Source organism: Parasteatoda tepidariorum, chromosome X2, assembly GCF_043381705.1.
Source record: "Parasteatoda tepidariorum isolate YZ-2023 chromosome X2, CAS_Ptep_4.0, whole genome shotgun sequence".
Lineage (NCBI taxonomy): Eukaryota > Metazoa > Arthropoda > Arachnida > Araneae > Theridiidae > Parasteatoda > Parasteatoda tepidariorum.
Genome location: NC_092215.1, coordinates 22059358 through 22079987, shown reverse-complemented (window position 1 = coordinate 22079987; position 20630 = coordinate 22059358). Strand labels below are relative to the sequence as shown.

The following is a 20630-nucleotide window of genomic DNA, read 5'->3' as shown; positions in this document are numbered from 1 at the left end:
GCCAACCTTGGCTGGAACCAGTATAAACTCTGACAGATACTGTGAAACTAAATAATTTGCAACCACTCATATTAATATAACTGACATTCTCCTGAAACAGTTTCAATGGAACATCTCCACATACATTTCCCATTTTCTAGACTTGAAACTCAGTGACTACCACATATTATTTATTTAAAAACACAGGATTCGATCAAATGATGAATCAGCTCTTAGAGAAGATTAAATATTAGCTCCAACATTTTTTTCAATGAGATAGAGAGGAAGCTGGTATGTATAGGTATACAATAACTGTCATAGCTTAACATTGATTATTGTATTGAAAAATAGACCGATATTCAATATTCAAAATAATGTAAAAATTATAATAGAAAAAAAAAGAATTTTTAATCTCTAAAAAAATAAGAATTTTCAGTTTCTGGATTGTCTTTATATTATTATTTACTCAGTTTTAATAATATATTTGACTTAGAATCTGCTTTATTTAGTGAAAAGTAGACATCAAATCCAAAAGACAAAAAATAGTGATAATACATAATACAGCATCAAAATAACATTTACAGAAATTACAGTTCATATAAATCCCAACATTCCATTTTCTACCCAATACTTTTAATACATTGGAGGCAAAATAGATATGGTAAAAATATTTGTAGTAGAAAAATATACTATTTTGTATGATTTACAAATACACTTTATTGTTTACCTAAAACATTAACCTTTGTGTGCTTAACTATGAAGTACTTTTTGAAACCCTAGTGTTAGAAAGGTTACTCATATTGCGTTTTGCTTTTCTACATGTTTATAATAAATAAATGTCTTACTTGAATTTTGACTTGGGAATCAGCTTGTTTACGATAAAAAAGGGCAGTTAAATTCCATTCAGGATTTAATGTTTCGTGACAAACAGGAGACTTAACTCTTTCTCCTTCACATTTTACAACACAATATGGATCAGCACCTAAAATAATTATCACTAATTAAAAAAACTTTTCATAAGCTTACATGAGGCAAAATTTTAAGTGAAAAAAAAGCTAAACAAAGATATTTTGTTTATCAATGAATTGTGATAAATTACTAAATAAGCAATAGGAAGAATTTATTATGAAATAAATGGTCAATGGTGAGCATTTCAAAAAAGAAAATTATGTATTTCAGAAATTTGTTTAATCAAATTACTAGAGTACAAAAACAAAGAATAATAAGAAAAATTTTAAAAATTCAGTTTTAATTTATACATTATTGCTATAAAAAAAATTAACGTTGCCATTCAGAATAAGACAGATGATCTACATATTCGATGTGCAAAAGATAATTAATGAATGTCATAATTTATTAGCTATTAAATTAACAAGATTTGCAGGGCTGTCCACTACTATGCTTTTGAAAAGTATTTATTAGAGTGGTAAGCATTTCAAAACTAAAGCTTTCAGAATTTTTGGTAATTTAGCCTCACCACGAGAAAGGTGGAACAAAGTGGCATTTCTTATGACCTTCTGAATAATTTACACACAGTGGTATGGATAATAACTTTAAATCAAATTTACAAAACAAAGAATCGTATATTAAAACATAAACATAGCTAACACTACAAGAAACTTTTTGAATAAGCATAGAAAGTTGGCACTCCTAGATTTCATGAAATTTAATAAATTTAATAAATTTTACCAGTAGTTCAGACAATACAGCTTCTTATCAGAAAAAAATTTGTTGAAGTGTTTTGCTTATTTATGTTTTATGAGGTGACAAACACAAATCTGCATTTCATTACCAAACTTTTACCCAGACAGAAAAATGAAAAAAAATCTAGTTTTTTCTTTGTATAAATATTTTTGTTGTTTAAGGAAGAAAATTTGATTGCATATTCAAAAAATAGAGAAAATTAATTGCAAAATATGTACCTACAATATACCTGTGGGGTAATAAATCAAAGAATTATAAGTAGGAGAAAAATGACTAGAGCAGGGAGGCCAAATTTTTAGTTTTCCGCAAAAGATTTTACCAAGTGAAATATTACTAAAAACTTAAACTTGCTGAAATTTAATTATTTTTGCCAACCCTATAATAGCCTCGCAACAAGATATTGGAAACAAACTGCCATTTGATATGGAAATTTGCAATATTTACATGTAGTGGTAGGAAAAATAACTTCTAATTAAATTTTCAAAACCAAGAATCATACCTTAAAATATAAGTTTTGCTACCAAAAAAAACTATTTCCTGCTAAGTTAAAAAGTTGTCATCTATGCAATAGTACTGGAATGATACATTCCTTCTCTGTACTTTAATGGGAAGAGAAAATAATGAATAATTATTTAAAGTTGGAAATTATATTAAAATTCTCTTGAGGAATCTAACAGTGTTCTCCTTAAGTGTTTTAAGAAGGGGAGCCGCACTGCCTGCATTTTGATCCCTATAAATGCGCCCTCTTTGCATTTTTGTAAAATTAAGCGTCATCCCTTTGAAACACTTTCTTTTTCCATTTCCATATTCCATTTTTAAGAGAAATTAAACAACTGTTAAAATAATAATTTCACTCAAAAATTTTCCGCAACAAAAAATTATAATATTTTCTTATTCTTAACCTTGGCAAAAATCTCAACTTTTGAGGACATTTCAAATTTTTATTCCTCTTAACTTTGGAATAACACTCATGTGAGTTTTTTTCATTCCCCTTATGAAGTTACTAATAGTTAGAAAATAACTTCAACCAAAAGTTATAAAACAAAGAATCAAACATTAAAAATAAACTTAGCTACCACTAAAAGAAAATTTTTCAAAAAGGTGAAATGGTGGGAAATTTGGTTGATAATAAATTTATATTTTCTGCACTAAAATATTAATTTTCAAACCTCAATGAATGTGTACAATGCTTATGTATTTTTTCATTTTTAATAAGCATATGAAAAATAAACAGAAGAGAAATTATAGAATTCCCTGAAAGAAAGATCATAATTAAAACAAAGGAATTCATTACTTCCAAATCGATCTTGTTTTTCTAAATCAGCAGCTCCTTTAACGAAAACTTTAGTAACAAGGCAAGGATAGGACATGCAAGGCCACATACTTTGAGTAGGTACATCGTGTGTCATTTCTCTAATTTTACATAAAAAGATAACATTTTATAAATACAAGTTCAAAAGTAAAATACTTTTTGTAATGAAACTTACTTAAATAAAAAATAGCATGAAAAGAACTGCTTTAAATAAGAATAAATTTGTTAAGTTCTTCACAAGCAAATTTATATTCTTTTAAATAATAAATTTGTTTTTATGAAACAAAATGGAAATTGAATTTTTATGGAACAGTATTTAAATAAGTAAGTAAAAGTTATATGCTGATTCTGTATAATACACTTAAGGGAAATCTTTCAAACATACACTTCAATTGAGAGCAAAAGCCCACACTCACATATTTTTATAAAAAATTATATTTTACTTATAAAATTATATATTATATTATAAAATTATATTTATAGGATTACTCAGTTATATTTTTATAAAAAATTAATTCAATTTTCAAATTCAGGATGAATCACACTTTAATTGAGGTGCAGTTAAACTTAAGTTTAGGAATATGAGAAGAAAATACATTTTAGAAAGAAAACAAACATATTTTATTCAAAACCTTTCAGCTAAAAGAAGTTTAAAATAATGGTTTAATATACAACTTCATTTTACAGTTGAGAAATCAATGTGATAATTGACACTGTTTTTGTTTCCTAATACAAGTTTATCAAGTCTATTGAAAGTTTACTATCACTAAGTCTTGATTTCAGTAAAGCACTTTCAATATGATATCTAGTTTTTTATTTAAATTGTGAAAAAGCAATTTTGCACACATATGTACTGCCAAACAGTGATAGCATTTGGAGCGACAATTTAAGCAGTTTTAAAATATATTTTTAAAAAATCAGTTCAAATTGAAGTAGACACAGAATGGACTGCAACGGTCAAACAGCGACTATAGACTTTAAAGGGGAAATAAACATTGTAAGGTGCTGCTGAGATAAAGTTTAAAACTTTAAGTAGTATTACTTAAAATCTTAACGCAGTAAAGATGGCAAACATTTTATTTAATAATATTAAATTAAAATATATTTTACAGTAAGAAGGGCAAAGGTTAATAAAAATTAATAGGTAGGGCCAATGTGGATCTTGAGAAGTGGGATTAACCACACTGATGTATTAGTTAAAAAAATTAAGAAAAAAGGAAGATTTTCCTAGTGTGTGGGAAGGAAGATATATTTACACATTGTATGCAAAAACCACAAATTCAGTTTAAATTAAAACTTGGTAGCTTCTCTGCCTATTAAACCAATTTTTCCTTTGTAATTTAAAGATTTTAGAACTTCAAATATGGCAATCTAGGACGATTTTTCCCAATCATGAAGTCATTTTTTTGAACAGGGTAAAACATTCTGTAACATTTTTTTATAGTAATGCTGAAACTAAGCAAACATTCATTTGGTGTAGTATGTAAATTACATTTTTCATTAACTACAAAAAAGAAACAAAAGTTTTAACTAAATAAAAACATTCAAAGATGACTAAAGTATCAAAAAGATTATTTTGATATTAATCATTAAACTGATGAACAAGATGTCCCTAATGACAAAATAATGGTTCATTTTTAAAATGCAAACATGGCATTAAAATAAGACAGATGTTCACAAGTTTAAAAAATTATTCGCAAAAATAAAGGGCTAATAAAAGAATCAGCAGTATCATTACCCTAGTTTACAAAAACTTTTGATAACTTCATAATTAGAATTAAAATATATAAACAATACAAAAAAACATTAATTTTGGGTTGCTAGATTTAAAATGTCTAATGGAAAGCCCAGTAGCAGAAACTTCAATATTGATCTGCAACATCATGGCAAAATTATAAAATTTATCACAGCTCATGTGTTAAAATATTTCTATTCAAATGTTGCACTTTATAGGTCTGCAAGTTTTAAAGGGAAAGAATGTCTAATACAATAATTTACAGTGAAGTTACAGCAGTACTAAAAAAAAGTACTCAATTAATTAAAATGTTATTAGTTTTAAATTTATTAATTGAAAAAAGAATAATTCGGAAATAGCAAAACTAAAATGAAAAATATTTTTCATTTAATTTCAAATGTTCAAAAATGAAAAGTTTTATTGTAAACAAAATAATTTGCATTTCAAAATTACGTTCTAAAAATTAAAACAGAGTGTAGAGAAAGCAAGAAAAAAAGATGTCTTTAGTGGTGACTATTGTCAACTTGAGTCTCCAGGGATCCACTGAAGGGGAAAGTATAGGTCACACTATAAAAAAATAAGTAAATTTTAAGTTAAAAATTGAATTTTTGTGTGATTTTGGAATGATTAAATTTCTGTTATAAATATCTTAATTAAAATATCTATAATTTCATAATAATTTGAAAATTTATTTGCAATAATTGCCAAAAAGGCAATTTGAAAACTACATGAATTTATAAAGACTTTATAAAGAATGTCGAAAAGAAATTACCAGAATATGTGTTTCAAAATATCTGTGTTGCAAGAGCTTTGAATAAGTAAAATTGAAAAACTACATAGGTTTCTAAAGGATTCATTGAGCAATTTGTCAATTTAATTTTATTTATGGAAAATAACAGTGATTATAAGGGGGAAACAAATATATTTGCACACATTTATTTTTTGTTAGAAATTGGAATTTGTTATTACTGCTAAAGGACATCATATTGTTTTTCAGCAACTAAAATCAGCCTTATTACATCATATTTAATTATGAATTTAGCAAGATAAGATAGAAATTTTTTTACACAAAGCTCGTCATTTTGAAATTTCCCATTAAAACTTTTTGAATCTCAGGGACTCTGAAGTTTGCTAAACAAGTTACAACTTTTTGTAAACAAAAAAATAAATAGATAAAACCTTAAATAGCACCTTAATGAATACTCTGCATTATAATGACCAAGCTGTTCAGAAATAATACAGAAGATATCTTCCTTTTTTAGCTTGCTTCATTTTGAGTGTAAAAAATTCTTTAACATTTGGTTTGTATGCAAGGTCAAAATAAACTGCAGCACCGACCACGTTAGTTCTGTTAATGGGATAAAAAGTAATTACCGCTATAAAATCCAATATCATATTACAATAATTTTCAGCAAAATTAGGATGTCTTACGCCACAAAGCTAATAAAAATAACTAACAAATGCTTGAGATACAAGTACCAAAACTGATTTGTTTAGACAAAATGCTTTCAAACTCAATAAAGACCAATCAGATTTGAGAAATATCATTCATAGCCAATTTAAATTAAGACTGCCACAGTTGAGGCTCAAAACATTATTCAGGGCAATACAATCAATGAATGTACATTTGGCAAGCATTTTTAAAATTTTCTATGAAAGTCTACGGAAACCGGAAGAAAAAGCTGGTTAGTCACTTTTCAAAGATGGTCCGCTTAGTGTTGCTTAAATTGAACCTCAAAATACATGTTCTTTAATAATGACTGAGGTTCATTACACCACTAGGGGCACATGAATTTGGTAAAACAGCCAATTTTTCTGAATGGGCATGGATATGTTTTATTTCAAGATAGAATTCACCCTCATTCTTCTCAATACATAATGCTGATTTAATGTGAGGTTGGTAGATAAATGTTGCCTGATCCTTTTAACTAGCCATATTACTCACCATTTAAATTTGAATGTCACCTAGATCAATTTCTACTTGTAAAATAATTTTTTTAAATGATGGAGACTCAATGAGCAAATGATTTCTTTGCCTCCAAGCCTTTAAGATTTTTTGTTATTGGATTATTACTTTTAAAAAGTAACAATTAAAAAGAAAAAAAAATTCAAAACTAAAAATTACCCACTTTATTTTTGTAAGGAAAGCTAAACTTATTAGCACAGGATATAAATTAAAAAAAGAAAAGAAACAGCACACTTATTTAGATGCAACATTCAGAGACTTAATCCTGCAAAAGAAAATTAATTTTTTAAAAAAAAATTCGTTTCTAGAAACTTACTTTCCGTTATTATTTCGCTTAGTGAATATTCTAAGGAGGAATTCTCCTTCTTCATTTGGGTCAAACGTTGTAGGTACAACAACATAGCGGCCAGGTTTCAAGAGACATCGTTGAAATACATTTCTAGACATGGCATATTCTGATCCACCAGCTTTTTCTTTAATAGAATGCAAACGGTAGCGACGATTAGCTTCAACCTTAAAATAAGAAAGCATTTGAACTCCTCTAAGATAAAAGAAATGCCCCAAAACAAAGAAAAAAAACTATTTACTCTTTATTGTTAAACTTTTAAATAATTTAAACATGAATCTTAATTTGCCTAGACAATAATTTGTTATTCTAAAATCATTTTATACACACAAGGCATAAGTCAGAATATTTATTGCAGAAAATAAATTGAAAATCAATACCTGCATCCATGATCAACCCAGAACTCCAACTCTTTTGGGTAAAAAATGTTGTTTTTTTTCAGTGGGAAAATACCCTTTTTTAAGGTAAAGTAAACCAAATTGTGAAACTTGAAACTGAATGTATGTTTTACTTATAAAAACAATAAAATAATGCAATATTGAGCATAAACAAAACATTAATAATGATAACATTATAAAAATGAATTAAGTTAGTTCAAGTTGCTTCTTTATAAATTTATAAACATGAAAATACATATTTAAACAACATAATCAAAGCTGTAAAATATTTGTAAAATTTAAAGAACTTAAATATTTTCTTAACAAAATTTCATCTCCTTTACTGGAAAAAACCAATTACAAAGTACCAGTTAAGATTTCTATTTAACAATACATTTAAGAAAAATTTTAATGAATAGTAATAAAGAAATAGGTTTAATAACAAAAGGGCTTAAAGATATATTTTTCAGAAAATTAATATTCTTGTTCTGATATAATTCTTCATGAATGAAATAACATTTACAATCAAAGAAACTCTGGATATCTTAAAATCACAATGAAAAATAAACTTAATTGTTCATATCTTTAACCAAGTCATCAAGTTCTGCTATTTGGTTCTTTACCTTCTTGTTGGATTTCATTTTCTTCATATTAAGTTATGTTTATTTCCATGGTCTTCTTACATTTAGATTCCAGCTCTTCATATTCTTTCTCAATAAGTTTCATTTTTCATTTTTAGCATTTGATGATATTAACTGTGAGTATTTCTGGCTGTAACTATCATTTGTTTTGGTACCTCAACCTATTTGTTTTGTTCTCTCTTAAATAAAATCTCAGCATTACAAATAGCATCGTAAAACAGTTCATGAAGTGGCTACTGACTTTTCATGAATGTTTATCAATCAGCATAGCTTTATTGATGCTGAAAAGCTGCACTTGCATGCGACATAATCAAGATAACTTTAATGGATAAACGTTGATAGTATGTGTCTCATTAATCAATGAAGAATAGATTACATCTAATCAGTCACTCTTATGTTGGAATACTGGTATTTTGTTTTTTAACAGGAAGAAAATTAATAAACTTACAAAATTTTGATTTCAAATTTTGATTGATACAAAAACAGTAACATCTTAGGACAAATAAAAATTGTAAAATTAACATCTCACAACAAAATGACAAAGTAAAATTATCACAAATTAAAAGGTTTTATAACTCTTTAGATGAATTTAAAGCCTTACGCAGTTTTACTAATATTTATATAATTTTACATTGCATAAAAAAAAATGCTGTGCACCGAAAAGAATGTTTTAAAACAATTAGCGCAGTTAAATTTACCTTCATAACATGAAAACCCATAACCAAGTGATTGATGCCTTTGCTCCGAAGGGCTCTTCTATCTCTTTGCATTAAGAAAATCATAGCAGTGTCATCCTCAGCTTCAACATCAAATCGAAACTGTGGATATAAGAAATATTACAAAAAGTGTTGAAATATCACATTTATTTTATTTAACTTTTAGATGTTAAGTTTGGGATACAACCTGGTAACTCAAAAAACCATTTTTCATATTTAGTAAATATAAAAATTGTGCTAGGCAAAGGAAACTTTGTATAAATTGACATAACTACCAAACCTATTAAAGGGTATCTTTATTGCCTTTTTTGAAGTACTACTATTCTTAGACAACACTATTCAATTAAAATTGAACTTTACACAAAGTGTTTTCTTCCACCCATAGATTTTTTATCATACTGAAAATAACTAATGATGTTTTAACTTTAAATTTTAATATAGTTTTGAAGCAATAACAATTAGTTTGTCTTTAACATTTTATGAAATATATTAGTAAATATCATGATACCTAAAGAATAATATTTCCATTATTTTATTCAAGTTTTTGTTTATCTAACAATGCACAAAAGCCTTTAAAAGTTATTTTTTGCATAAAATTATAATTATACAATTTTGCAATTTTCTCTCTGAAACTTAACAGTTGTATTTTTATATAATTTAGCATTCTAATACACATGAAAAAATATTAATAGACAGCAAAGAAAATAAGATGGCTGTAGTAAAGATTCAAATTATGCTAAAAATATTCCAACCTTTAATTCCAAACTATTTCAATTATGTTTATAGATCAAATATTTAATTAGAAGCAGCAAAGGCAGAAATAATTATTAATTATCAATTCATACATAAAGAACAAGTGAAATGATCAATGGAAAACTAGGAAAATTTTTCTATCACAGAAAAGAAGTTAAAGCTGAACACTTTTAAAAAAAATTGTGAAAGTATAGATAACACTTTAAAGAAATAAAATATATGCCAGATTTAATTTTTTCCTACCGAAAAATACAAGACAGCTATACCCAAAATATCACAACTCTATTAACTAAATATCATTCAAAGAACAAACCAATTCTAAGTTGTATAAGTATTGAAAAAAATTTTTGAGAATATTTAAATAATCTATATTTGATATAAAAACTTATGGTACATTTATTATGCAGGGGTGATTGTGAGCCCAAGTCAAAATTCCGGAAAATTTCATGACTTTAAAAAAAAAAAAAAAAAAAAAAAANAAAAAAAAAAAAAAAAAAAAAAAAAAAAAAAAAATACAGTTTAAATTGAAAAACATTTTAACAAGGTTTTTTCCATTTTTCTCAATACTTGTTTACTTAAAATAAATTTAAAACTTTACACATACCTATGATGACTTGGAGAAGTAATTAAAATTTACAAATAGGTCTTTCTTTCCTGAGTTTATGATTACAACAACTATTTACTGATAAAAAATGAATATTAATCATGAATATAAGCTTATAAAGTATCTCTCTGGCTCTCCCTTACAAACAAACAAAATAAACTGTGTTTTTAAGTTCCACCTTTGAAAATTTGATTTCCGGAAATTTCTGTGCTCAACGATCTCTTGAAATGTCTGAACCTTCGATCTCCGGAAACTTCCGGATCACTGTCAGCGAAAATTCCGGAAATCCAGATTTTTTCCGGAGCACAATCAGCCCTGATTATGATTCATACTTGATATAACCAATTATGTAATCATGATGTTAATAGTGGTGAATATCTTATTTTATTTATAACAATTAAGGAACTTACATCCACTTTATTAATAAATGTTGACAAAAAGAATTTAAAATAAAAAGTTTGAAAATGTATTAATTTTTACAGAAACCAAATTAAGGTAAAGAGAATTACACAAATAAATAAGACTTCCTTGCTAAATTCAATAGGTATTTTAGATTTAAGATTTGGTAATCACTAAAACAAATTAATTTCATGATTTTCATTATCATATAAAATATAACATACAGCTACACTACAGAAACATTTAGTCTGTGCGTGAACCTGTGTCCATAAGAATGTACAAAATTAGGAATTTATTTATGGACATATCTGAATTAAAAAATGATTGAAATAATATACTATACCTGGGGGTTATGCAGAAAAGTATCACGATGATTATAGCATCCACCTGCTCTATCAGTTTCAGAATTTTTAGGTCCAGTAGTCCATTTTCCAGAAAAAAATGATTCACTCCATGTTTTATTGAAACTAAACCAAGAGGTATTTACGAGACGGCAAATTGACATGTCAGTGAAATATTTGCAAAAATCGTCAAAGATCATCCTAAAAAATATAAATATGTTTTAATAAAATGATGATGAAGTAATGCTTTTTAAAAATCCAAATATGGCATAAAAGCTACGCTTCCTAGCAAAAAGTTTATTAAGTAGATTTGTTTCAATCATGAATCTGAAATATTACTAGAAAAGAAAAGAAATCTATTAAAAATACAATAAAGAATGATTATTCATAATGTATTTTAAAAAAAGTATTTTTTAACGAGCACTTATGCAAAATTTACTCAAAATATCAAGAGATGAAAAAAAAATCTCATTTTAAGATTCTTAAAAAAAATATATAATCCTAATAAAATTATTTTTCATTAGTACTGTTAGGCCTAGCACAAAAAGTGAGAAATCAGAGATTAAACTATGAAGTATCTTGTGGAGTCATTTTAAAAACAATTTCGTAATTTTACTTACCAAAATTCACCATCTTCATCAAAAGTCAAGCCGATTCTTTCTCTTTCACTTGCCGATATTTTTTGCCACTCTTCAGATCTAATAAAATTAAAATTCATACTTAATTTGTAATGAAAATGCACAGTTTCTGTGGGAAAGAAGATTTCATTGATAGAATCCATAAATATATGATTTAGCTTAGTGGTCCAAAATATAAATCATAAATTATTCAGATACTTGTCGGCAATTAGTAAACATTCAGAAATTAATAATACTGTCATTATTTTCAATGGAATTTCATCAAAATAATTAATCAAAAAAGTGAAAACATAACTATCAAATTAATTTAGAACCCTAAGTTTAATAAAATTATGAAAACTTGACATAAATTAATTATACAATATAATTCTACACAGTAGCAATATTGTTTACAAAACACAATAAAATATAATAATTTTTGACATTCCAACATGGCATACTCAAATGTATATTAGGCATGTCAGTCTGAAATGATATATTTCCATATTCATCTATCTTTCCATAGGTTATATGCTTGCATATTCATGAAACAATTTTACTATATGTTTATAAATTCATGAAATAATTATTCATTTTCTTTTTGTAACAGTTTGTTCAATGTCTTTGTAGTACTTTCAATATTATGTAAAATTAAATGCACTAGTAATATTCTGTTTTTTATGTTCTTGCAAACAATAAAATAATCTTTAGTAATGTTACGAATTTATAAATATTTGTATAACTTGGTAAATATTCCTTGTTTAGATGGCTAAATATCTCAGACAAACCCGAAATAAACAGTTTAATAAGAAAATTTGCAAGAAAATAGTGTAATTCAAACGTAATTTAGGGAGAAAATAATGCCTAATATATTGCCTAAGCAGGGTTCCGTTTGGTGACATATATACCGGCTTGGCACCAATCTTAAAAATTTGGCAACCATTTTTGACTAACTGATAGATTTGGAAACTTTCAGTTTCAAACCAATAGGACCAATATTTACAGAGCTAAGCAAGAATCATCTAGAATAGTGTCGAAAGTTCCAGGGTCTCGCTGCAAAGCCTGTAAAAATAGGAGTGTGTCTCGCAAGGTAGTCTACTTGTGATTGCAGTAATGTTCAATTAGCTCATTCACCTATGTGAGGTTGTGAAGCCTGTGTTTAGCTGCATTACACTGTTATTTGAGCTGTAATTACACTGCTTAACAATTGCTAAGGGTCAGTTCCATTTTTCCAAATTATTAATAATAGACATCGATAAAAGAAATAACACTAAATATATATTTAGTAGAGACAATGTGCAATTATTAGGCAAAATTATTAATAATAGACATTGATAAAAGAAATAACACGAAATATATATTTAGTATAACGCCCGGTTGCTGAGCGGTAGCGCTTTGCGCTGTCGTGCCACAGGTCCCTGGTTCAATCCTCGGGCCAGGCAAGGTTGACTCAGTCTTTCATCCCTTCAGTGGGTCGATAAATGAGTACCAAGCATGCTTGGGAACTAAACACTGGGGGTTGCGCGTTCAGCTGACCACCTGACCGGAACATCTGCTTCTGCTCCCCAGAGCCCAAGGTCAAGAAAACTGAGATGGGCACAGTAGGCCTTGGCCCTCTAGGGCTGTCGCGCCGCTGAGTTTAGCTTTTATATATTTAGTATAGACAATGTGCAATTATTATGCAAAATGGAACTGATATCGTCACATCAAAATATAAGAAAATTAAAAATAAAAAAATGCTCCTCAACAGATTTCCAAACAGTCATGAAAAAAAAGGGTCTTCTTGACAAAATGAAACAGATATGAGTACCTCAGTAAGATGTGCGATTACCTCAAGCACAAATGCAGATTCGTATATGGTATTCACGCTGTCCACTAAATTGTAAAGGAGTCCTTGGAGATATTGTCCCACTCCTCTTTCAAAGCAGTTTTCAGCTATTGCAAGGTTTAGAATACCGTGTTCTTCATGAAACATGTCTACCAAGTGCAACCCAGGCATGCTCTATAGGATTTAGGTCCATTGAGTATGCAGGCTATTGGGTACGTATATCTCCACTTTCCTGTTGGCGATTGGCCATTGCTGATTTTTTTTCATATCTAATATTGATTATGGGGGGCTGGCCTTATTTTTGGCAATGTTATTTTTCAATAAATCGCAAACCATGGATTTCATCCCATGCGCCTAATTGTCCATTGGGAACAATTCATTCACTTTCAATTTCAAATTTTTGGCGACTGGGGGTGCCTTTTTGGGCATCCTAGTCCCAACCGTTGAATATCAAAAATCTTAACTATAATTCTTGATATGAAGATAATTGTGACATTGTGTCACTTAATCACAATTTTCTAATAAAATTGCGACCTAAAAATTAGGTCGACCCCTGACCCCTCTTCTCCGACGCCTTACTGTCTGTCGACCTTCACGGCTTTGACCTTCGGCAGCCTTTGATGTGAGCACATGGGAGATGGTCTGTTATGGTCACAGTTAGTGCATAATGGTGATTTTATTTAAGTGGTTCATCAATTCGCTTCGGTTCCCATTTTAGCCATGATTCTGCAGCGTTTTAGGTAGTTTAACTTCGATCTTCAAGCTGATGATATAAATACTGCACATGTTTTTGGAACGGGGCATTCGAAAACGTGATGACTCAATACACTACGATCCCTTAACAGGGATTTTTCTTTTTCACCCCCTCCTCTTTTTGAGAGACGGAGTTCTAATTTTATCATGGCATTCTTTTTCCGCCATTGCAACTATCTCAACATGCTGCAAGAATGATTTTTTTTCGTGCTGAGGAATCATTCAACAACTCAAGTTTGATCATTTCGTTTCTAATGGAAGTTCTCTCAGATTTATGATTTTGGAATGAGCAAACTTCATTGCTCCTCAAACATGCAAAGTTCCTGTCCTTTTTTTTTGAAGTTTGTCATTTTGTATGACAACGCTCGCCATCCATCGCCCCAGCCTTTCTATTTCATTTTTACCAATTTGGGCAATCTCCAGATCCTCTACCTGTCACCATCATGAAAAACTAGTGGATAACCATATGCCTACTGAATGCTGACCTGGGTGTTTTAGAGTGTTCATCTATGGTTTCTTGTGTCTATGTTAAGAATGGAACTCTCTGATACTCATCAAAAATAAAGAAAATCTTTTAGTGAACTTCAAAGTGTTGTTTATGACTACTAGAGACTCCGTGCAAAAATTGGATTTCTTTTTCCTTTTAGAAGTACCTCTATTTTATTGTGATTGTGCTCGCCCACAGGTATGTTTTCTTATCACTGTAGTTTTTCATGTCATATTAAAAATGCAGTTTTTCAATTACTAGGCTCTCATTGCGGCACTTTCATGTTGGCCACTATAACGAAAAATCATGAGCCATTATTTATTTTTTAAAGACCATATAGATTTGTTCGACCATTATCTCTCTTCAATTTTATTATCATTAGTTGTTTTATTTTTTTATAACAGCACCAACCCAACGTAACAATAATGATTTCGCTTGATTCCTTTAAAGAGTTTTTCTTTATTTTTATATTTTAAATATGGCCATTTTTAATCTAGTAATATTTACTTAATAAATCAAATTTTACTTAAACGATTTTATTCATTTCTCTGAGATAATTATCACTCTATCACATTCAAATTAAGATGTATCTGCAACAACCAAAAACATACTTAAAACTACAATATTGCTCCTGTACGAATCCATTAATTAACTTAAAAGGAACAGTGCCACAACAGTGACCCAAACTAATACGTTCCTTACAGTAACGGAATCTTTCTTGACAATGTCATGGTTGAAGTTTAATGCATCGAAGAGGCTTCCGTGCATGCAAACCAACTTGATTTAATCGCAGTGAGATGTTTCTGGCAGAAACATGCGTACCTGTAGCGGTTGCAAAATCTGTAGCTGCTTGCCTAGGAGTAACATTTCTGTTCCTTTTTGCCACTAGGGATATATATTGATCCTCTTGAGGTTTAATGTTCCTACTACGACCGCTGACATGCTTTTTGCGTAATATTTACATCTTAGCGGCCTTTTTTAATTGCAAGACGATACTTTACTACTCTCCAACTACTATGGCCACAGTGGTAACACTTAGACTTACTTCCAGTCATCCAACTAACTGCTTGTCCACAATCGTAAGAACTCAAATGATGTCTTGACAACATTTTTCATATAATTACTGCAACACCACACTGAATTTCAAAGAAACAAGTTTCACAGCCTACAGAGCTATTTTGGCCAAACACCTAACAGCATGAATTTTCAAATGAGTGGAGAGCTTTTGTGCACTGTCTTTTATACATATAATGGGTCCTGCTTTACCATGCTTTCTGCAATTGATTTCACTGTAATTGGTTGGCTACCGAAAACGCTACTTTGAATAAATCAGTTCTTGCAAGTTCTTGCTTATAAAAGTTTGAAGTCTCAAGGACTGTTTTACTCATCTCCAATCTAAATGAACTCCTGTGCTTGGTATATACATTTATTGCATAAAAATTATGAAACAGAGGTTTTAAAAAAATCAAGTTAAAAATTAAATAACTGACTAAAAAAATAATTTTAACTACGAAGAAAGATTTACTTTAAACTGTACTTTAAACTTTACAAAAAATAAGTGGTTCCTAAAAAAGTTGAAAAATACATGCTAGAAAATAAGTGGGGACAAAAAATAATCAAAGATTGATTTTCTATAGTTGTCAAAAGATTCAAAATATCAAGAAATCCTACAATAATGTTCTATTTTAATAATGAGCAATTATTTATTTCTCACAAATTTCATTTATGAGCATGAATGAATAAATTTTACCCATCACTAAAAGGTCCTGTCCACTCTTTTTGTCCCCAAGGATTTCTCATTCTTATCATGTATATCTTTTCCTTTTGTGCAAAAAGGGACATCAATGATGTTTCCCCAATGTAGACTTTTTTAACAGCTGTGATGCCATAGGCATGACCTTTAACAAGACCCACTTCAGTTCTTGCTTCCATTTCTTCTTGTGAAGCAGCCTGAAATGTAACAACTATTATTGATGAAATGTAATACCATTATAAAAAGATAGGTATCATATTTCATTGAAGTAATGTGTATCCTGAATGTAATACCCATCATTGAAATACTTATCACAAAATAATAAATAAAATAATGTAATACTTATCACAAAATTTGAAACTGTGCTGAGTAAAAATTTGAATACTTTAAAATGTTAAGATAATAAATGCCCAAGATCTAGATTTTACTTATTAACATATACTTAAAATAAAAACATCGACAATTTGTGAATTGTAAGAAAATTATTGATAAAATGAAGAAAAAAATAAAAGGCAACAGAAAGGCTTTAAAAAAAGGGCAACAGGAAAAAAAACATTTATTAGAAGAACAAAACATGTTATGAACTCTTTAGTCATCAAGTTTTTGAGTAAAAAGCTGTAGAACTATTTTTGATATGTAAACATTATATTTTTAGCATTGAATAAGTAGAAATTGATTTGACATGCAGAACAGCATGTAGGTCTTAAAACCCTACAGTAAATTCAGGCTTGACAGTTAAAAAGATAATAATTAAAGTTAACATATTTCTAACTCAATATTTAATGTAATTTTCAGGAGTCTAAATTGTTAATATATTCCACTAATGATATTTAAAACAAAAATTACACATTCTTGCAAATGCATCATGCAAAATTAATGGATAGTTTAAAAAAATTTAGTTGTTTAGCAATTTGTGGACAATGTGATTAAACTTCATGTAAATTAAAAAATTATGCTAACAAGACATTTCAAATCTAATCCATTGGACAAAATTCAATTTAATTAATTTTCAGAATTTAAAAATAAAGTATTTCTTACTGATCTAAACAAAATTTAACTTCAAATTTGCAACAACAAAACAGAAAAAATAGTCAATTTACTTTAATAGTAACAATAATGTCTAAGATGAATTGAAATTTACTTTTATTAATCCGTCTTTTTCTCTGTTTTTTTTTCTTTAATGTTTTACAGATATACGAATATTTTTTAGAAATATTAAGAATTTTTTTTCAATTGGTAAATAAATTTTTAATAATATAAAATAAGGGTTGAAATAAAAATAATCTTTGCAACACACTATATCTTAACAAAAAATAAATAATTTTTTGTAAATGAAATTTTTGTAAAACTAACTACAAAAGAGATTCATCATATGCTTCAAAATTCTAATTTTTAAAACTTTGTAATTAAAGTAAAAAGTACATTAAAACAAAGGGCTAATGCATTTGGTTAATTTGCATAGAAATCATTTGAATATTCAATGCTTCAAGCACAATTTTATCTCTAATCCATGAAAAAAATAGAATTATCAGACAAAGACTTTAAATGAACTTAATATACCTCGAGTAAATAAATGGACTCATCAAGGTATAGCCATTTGGAACATAATGGAATCATGTGAACTCAAAACAACTAAACAAAATAAACGTATAACATAAACTGCTTACAGATATAGCACAACTTAATAATGAATGGTTTTCGATTTCAGATCTCATTGTTCGAAAAAGTTGCACTTTCTTTTCTTCATCTTCATAATATTTCTCTTCTTGAAGTTGAAATGTTTCAGCTATTCCCCCAGTAAAATCAATCAAAGCATCACACAAATTACCACCATCAAGAGACTCATATGATCCCGCTACCCTAAAAGGAAGTAATTTACAATCATGTATATTTAAATTAATATATCAATAATAAATATTAATTTACACTTCTCAAAAACAGATATAATAAGAAATAGATTTGATCATATAACACAGTTCAACATTTCAACCATATACTAGTAAGCAATTCATGATTTCTTAGAAGATATTAGGATTCATCTGATACTCAATGGAGTAACAGGATATTTTACATGTAATTTTGTTATCTTTGTATAATAAATATATAGAATTATAAAAGAAAAGATAAATATAGCTACATATTTATACAAAAACTTTCATTAATAAATGAGCACTGACCAGATGCATTTCCAAAATATGTATTTTGCACTCATTAATTTAAAAACTATTAGTAATCTGAATGAATATAAAAAAAATTAGACCAGGTGCAGTTATTACTATTTGATTTTCAACATAAGAGTCACCATCATAAATAATTGTGAACATTAAAAGGTGATGAATGTCATATCATACTATGTACCTAGTGTTTAATTATTTATATGGAACTTCTTATTTTTTTACGATACACATGATCCAGATTTAGATAGAGTTTTAGGAAGTTGAAAAGAACAAATCAAAAACAGGAAAAATTTGCATACAAATGTTTTTTTGTTTTTTTTTATACAGTTTGGCAAAAAGGCATAATTTATTCAGAAAAGTTCTCAGATTAGTTTATATAGCAAGATGGCTTGATTGATTAATTTGGCACATATAGAAGAGCTGGAAACAGCTATGCTGCGATAAACATAAATAAACAAGGTTACAAAACTAAATTAAGCACTGAGTCTAGTTTTAAAAAAAAGAACAGAAAAAGTCACGATCACTAGTTTACATTAGGGTCATTAAACTTCTGTTTACTAAAACAAGGTATACCTTCTGTAGACAACAGGGTTGGGTTTTTGACGTCAAAAAGTGGTTTTTGACAAGACAAGGATATAATACTGGTTTAAACCGTCAAAAACCAGTCAAAAATGTCAAAAACTGAAGTTTGCCAAGAAAATATATAAACTTCAAAACTACCAACAGTTGCCATGCATTATATTGAAATTTAATTATACTATAGGTAATCAGCAGGTTTTAAAATATTTTTTAATTAAAATTAAGGTAAAATAACAGATTTAAAATCTCAGAAATTTATATTCAAATGCATGTGCAGAAAAATTTTGCACAAAATTTTTTTAAATATTTATATTTTGAAAAAAAAATTTTTTTTTTTGATACTTAAGAAAATTAAAAGTTTATTACTATGCATTTTTGACATATAAGGAACATATAACTAATATTTATAAGGAACTTACAAGTTATGTTGTATAAATACAAACTTGATATAAGATACAAGTGTATAAAAATTTTTTTTTAATGTTATACCGAATATCTTTATTATCCAGTATGTTAATTTGAATTTAAAAGTAGTTATATTTGTGAATAATGATAAATATAATTCATATTGTTTATTATATTTATTTATAATTATTACACTTATCATTTTAAAACAATTTTTACCTCTTAATTTTTTTCCCCCACTTGTATTAAGAATACAAATAATGCATATCTTGAAAGCAAGAAGTAATTATTCAACAGCTGAATATTTAGATATTCAACAAAACTATATAGTATTCAGCAAAATGAAATTCACAAGTATTTGGATAAACTAAATTTTCAGCATAGTAAATGAATAGGCTGAATATACTGTAAATCGACACTAACTACTCTGTGTATTTAACAGAAAGCACTTAAATTTGTATTGTCTTATGTTAAAAAGATTATTAAGAAGATTTAAAAGAATATTAAAAAGATTTTTCTTTAAAAGATGTCTAATGTACAAAACTGCTAATGTTTATCTTTAAAAATGTTTATCTTTAAAAATGTCTAATTTTTAGTATAATCTATACTATACACTAAATTTGGTAATAATATCACTGCAGATTTTCAATAACACATGAAAATGAATACATAATATTACAAAAGATGTGAGCTTTCAAAAGTACAAGATTTTGGTTACTATTCAAAATATAAGTGTTTCTTCAAAATTTTAAATTTATTTTTTCTAGAACATATTTAGAAACACTATCCTTTATAAAAAAATATATAAATTTTAGGTATTAATTAAATTTCACATATGAATATAGGTTTTTGACATTTTCGACATTTTTGACAGTGAGGTTTTTGAGGTGACGGTTTAAACCATGGTTTAAACCGTCAAAAACTGTCACATGCATGGGTGCAAGTTGAAAAAAAGGCCAAGACTGAAATTTTTTTGACTGAAATACCTAACATACACAATACCCCCTTGACATATGCAAACTATCTAAGAAAGCTTTACCATAATACATCAAGTTTAAGTACTGTACAAAAAATATTTATTCATCTGTCTTTTGATAAAATAACAACAGACCAATAACGTAGACCAAAAAAAATATTTTTAAGGACAGAAAAAAAGAA

At 27.9% G+C, this 20630-nt stretch overlaps 1 protein-coding gene across 1 annotated transcript in view; it reads right to left on the bottom strand.

The window, feature by feature from the left end:
• The window catches only part of LOC107449680 (calpain-5), a 38078-nt gene that overhangs the window by 2964 nt on the left and 14484 nt on the right, over window positions 1–20630 (bottom strand). Inside the window, exons 6-13 of the mRNA XM_016065286.4 lie at window positions 17979–18171; window positions 16309–16508; window positions 11494–11571; window positions 10876–11074; window positions 8759–8878; window positions 7013–7209; window positions 2978–3096; window positions 825–961 (exon numbers count right to left, since the gene is read on the bottom strand). Of these exons, the coding sequence (XP_015920772.1) occupies window positions 825–961; window positions 2978–3096; window positions 7013–7209; window positions 8759–8878; window positions 10876–11074; window positions 11494–11571; window positions 16309–16508; window positions 17979–18171 (1243 nt within the window). The remainder of the gene's footprint in view (window positions 1–824; window positions 962–2977; window positions 3097–7012; window positions 7210–8758; window positions 8879–10875; window positions 11075–11493; window positions 11572–16308; window positions 16509–17978; window positions 18172–20630) is intronic.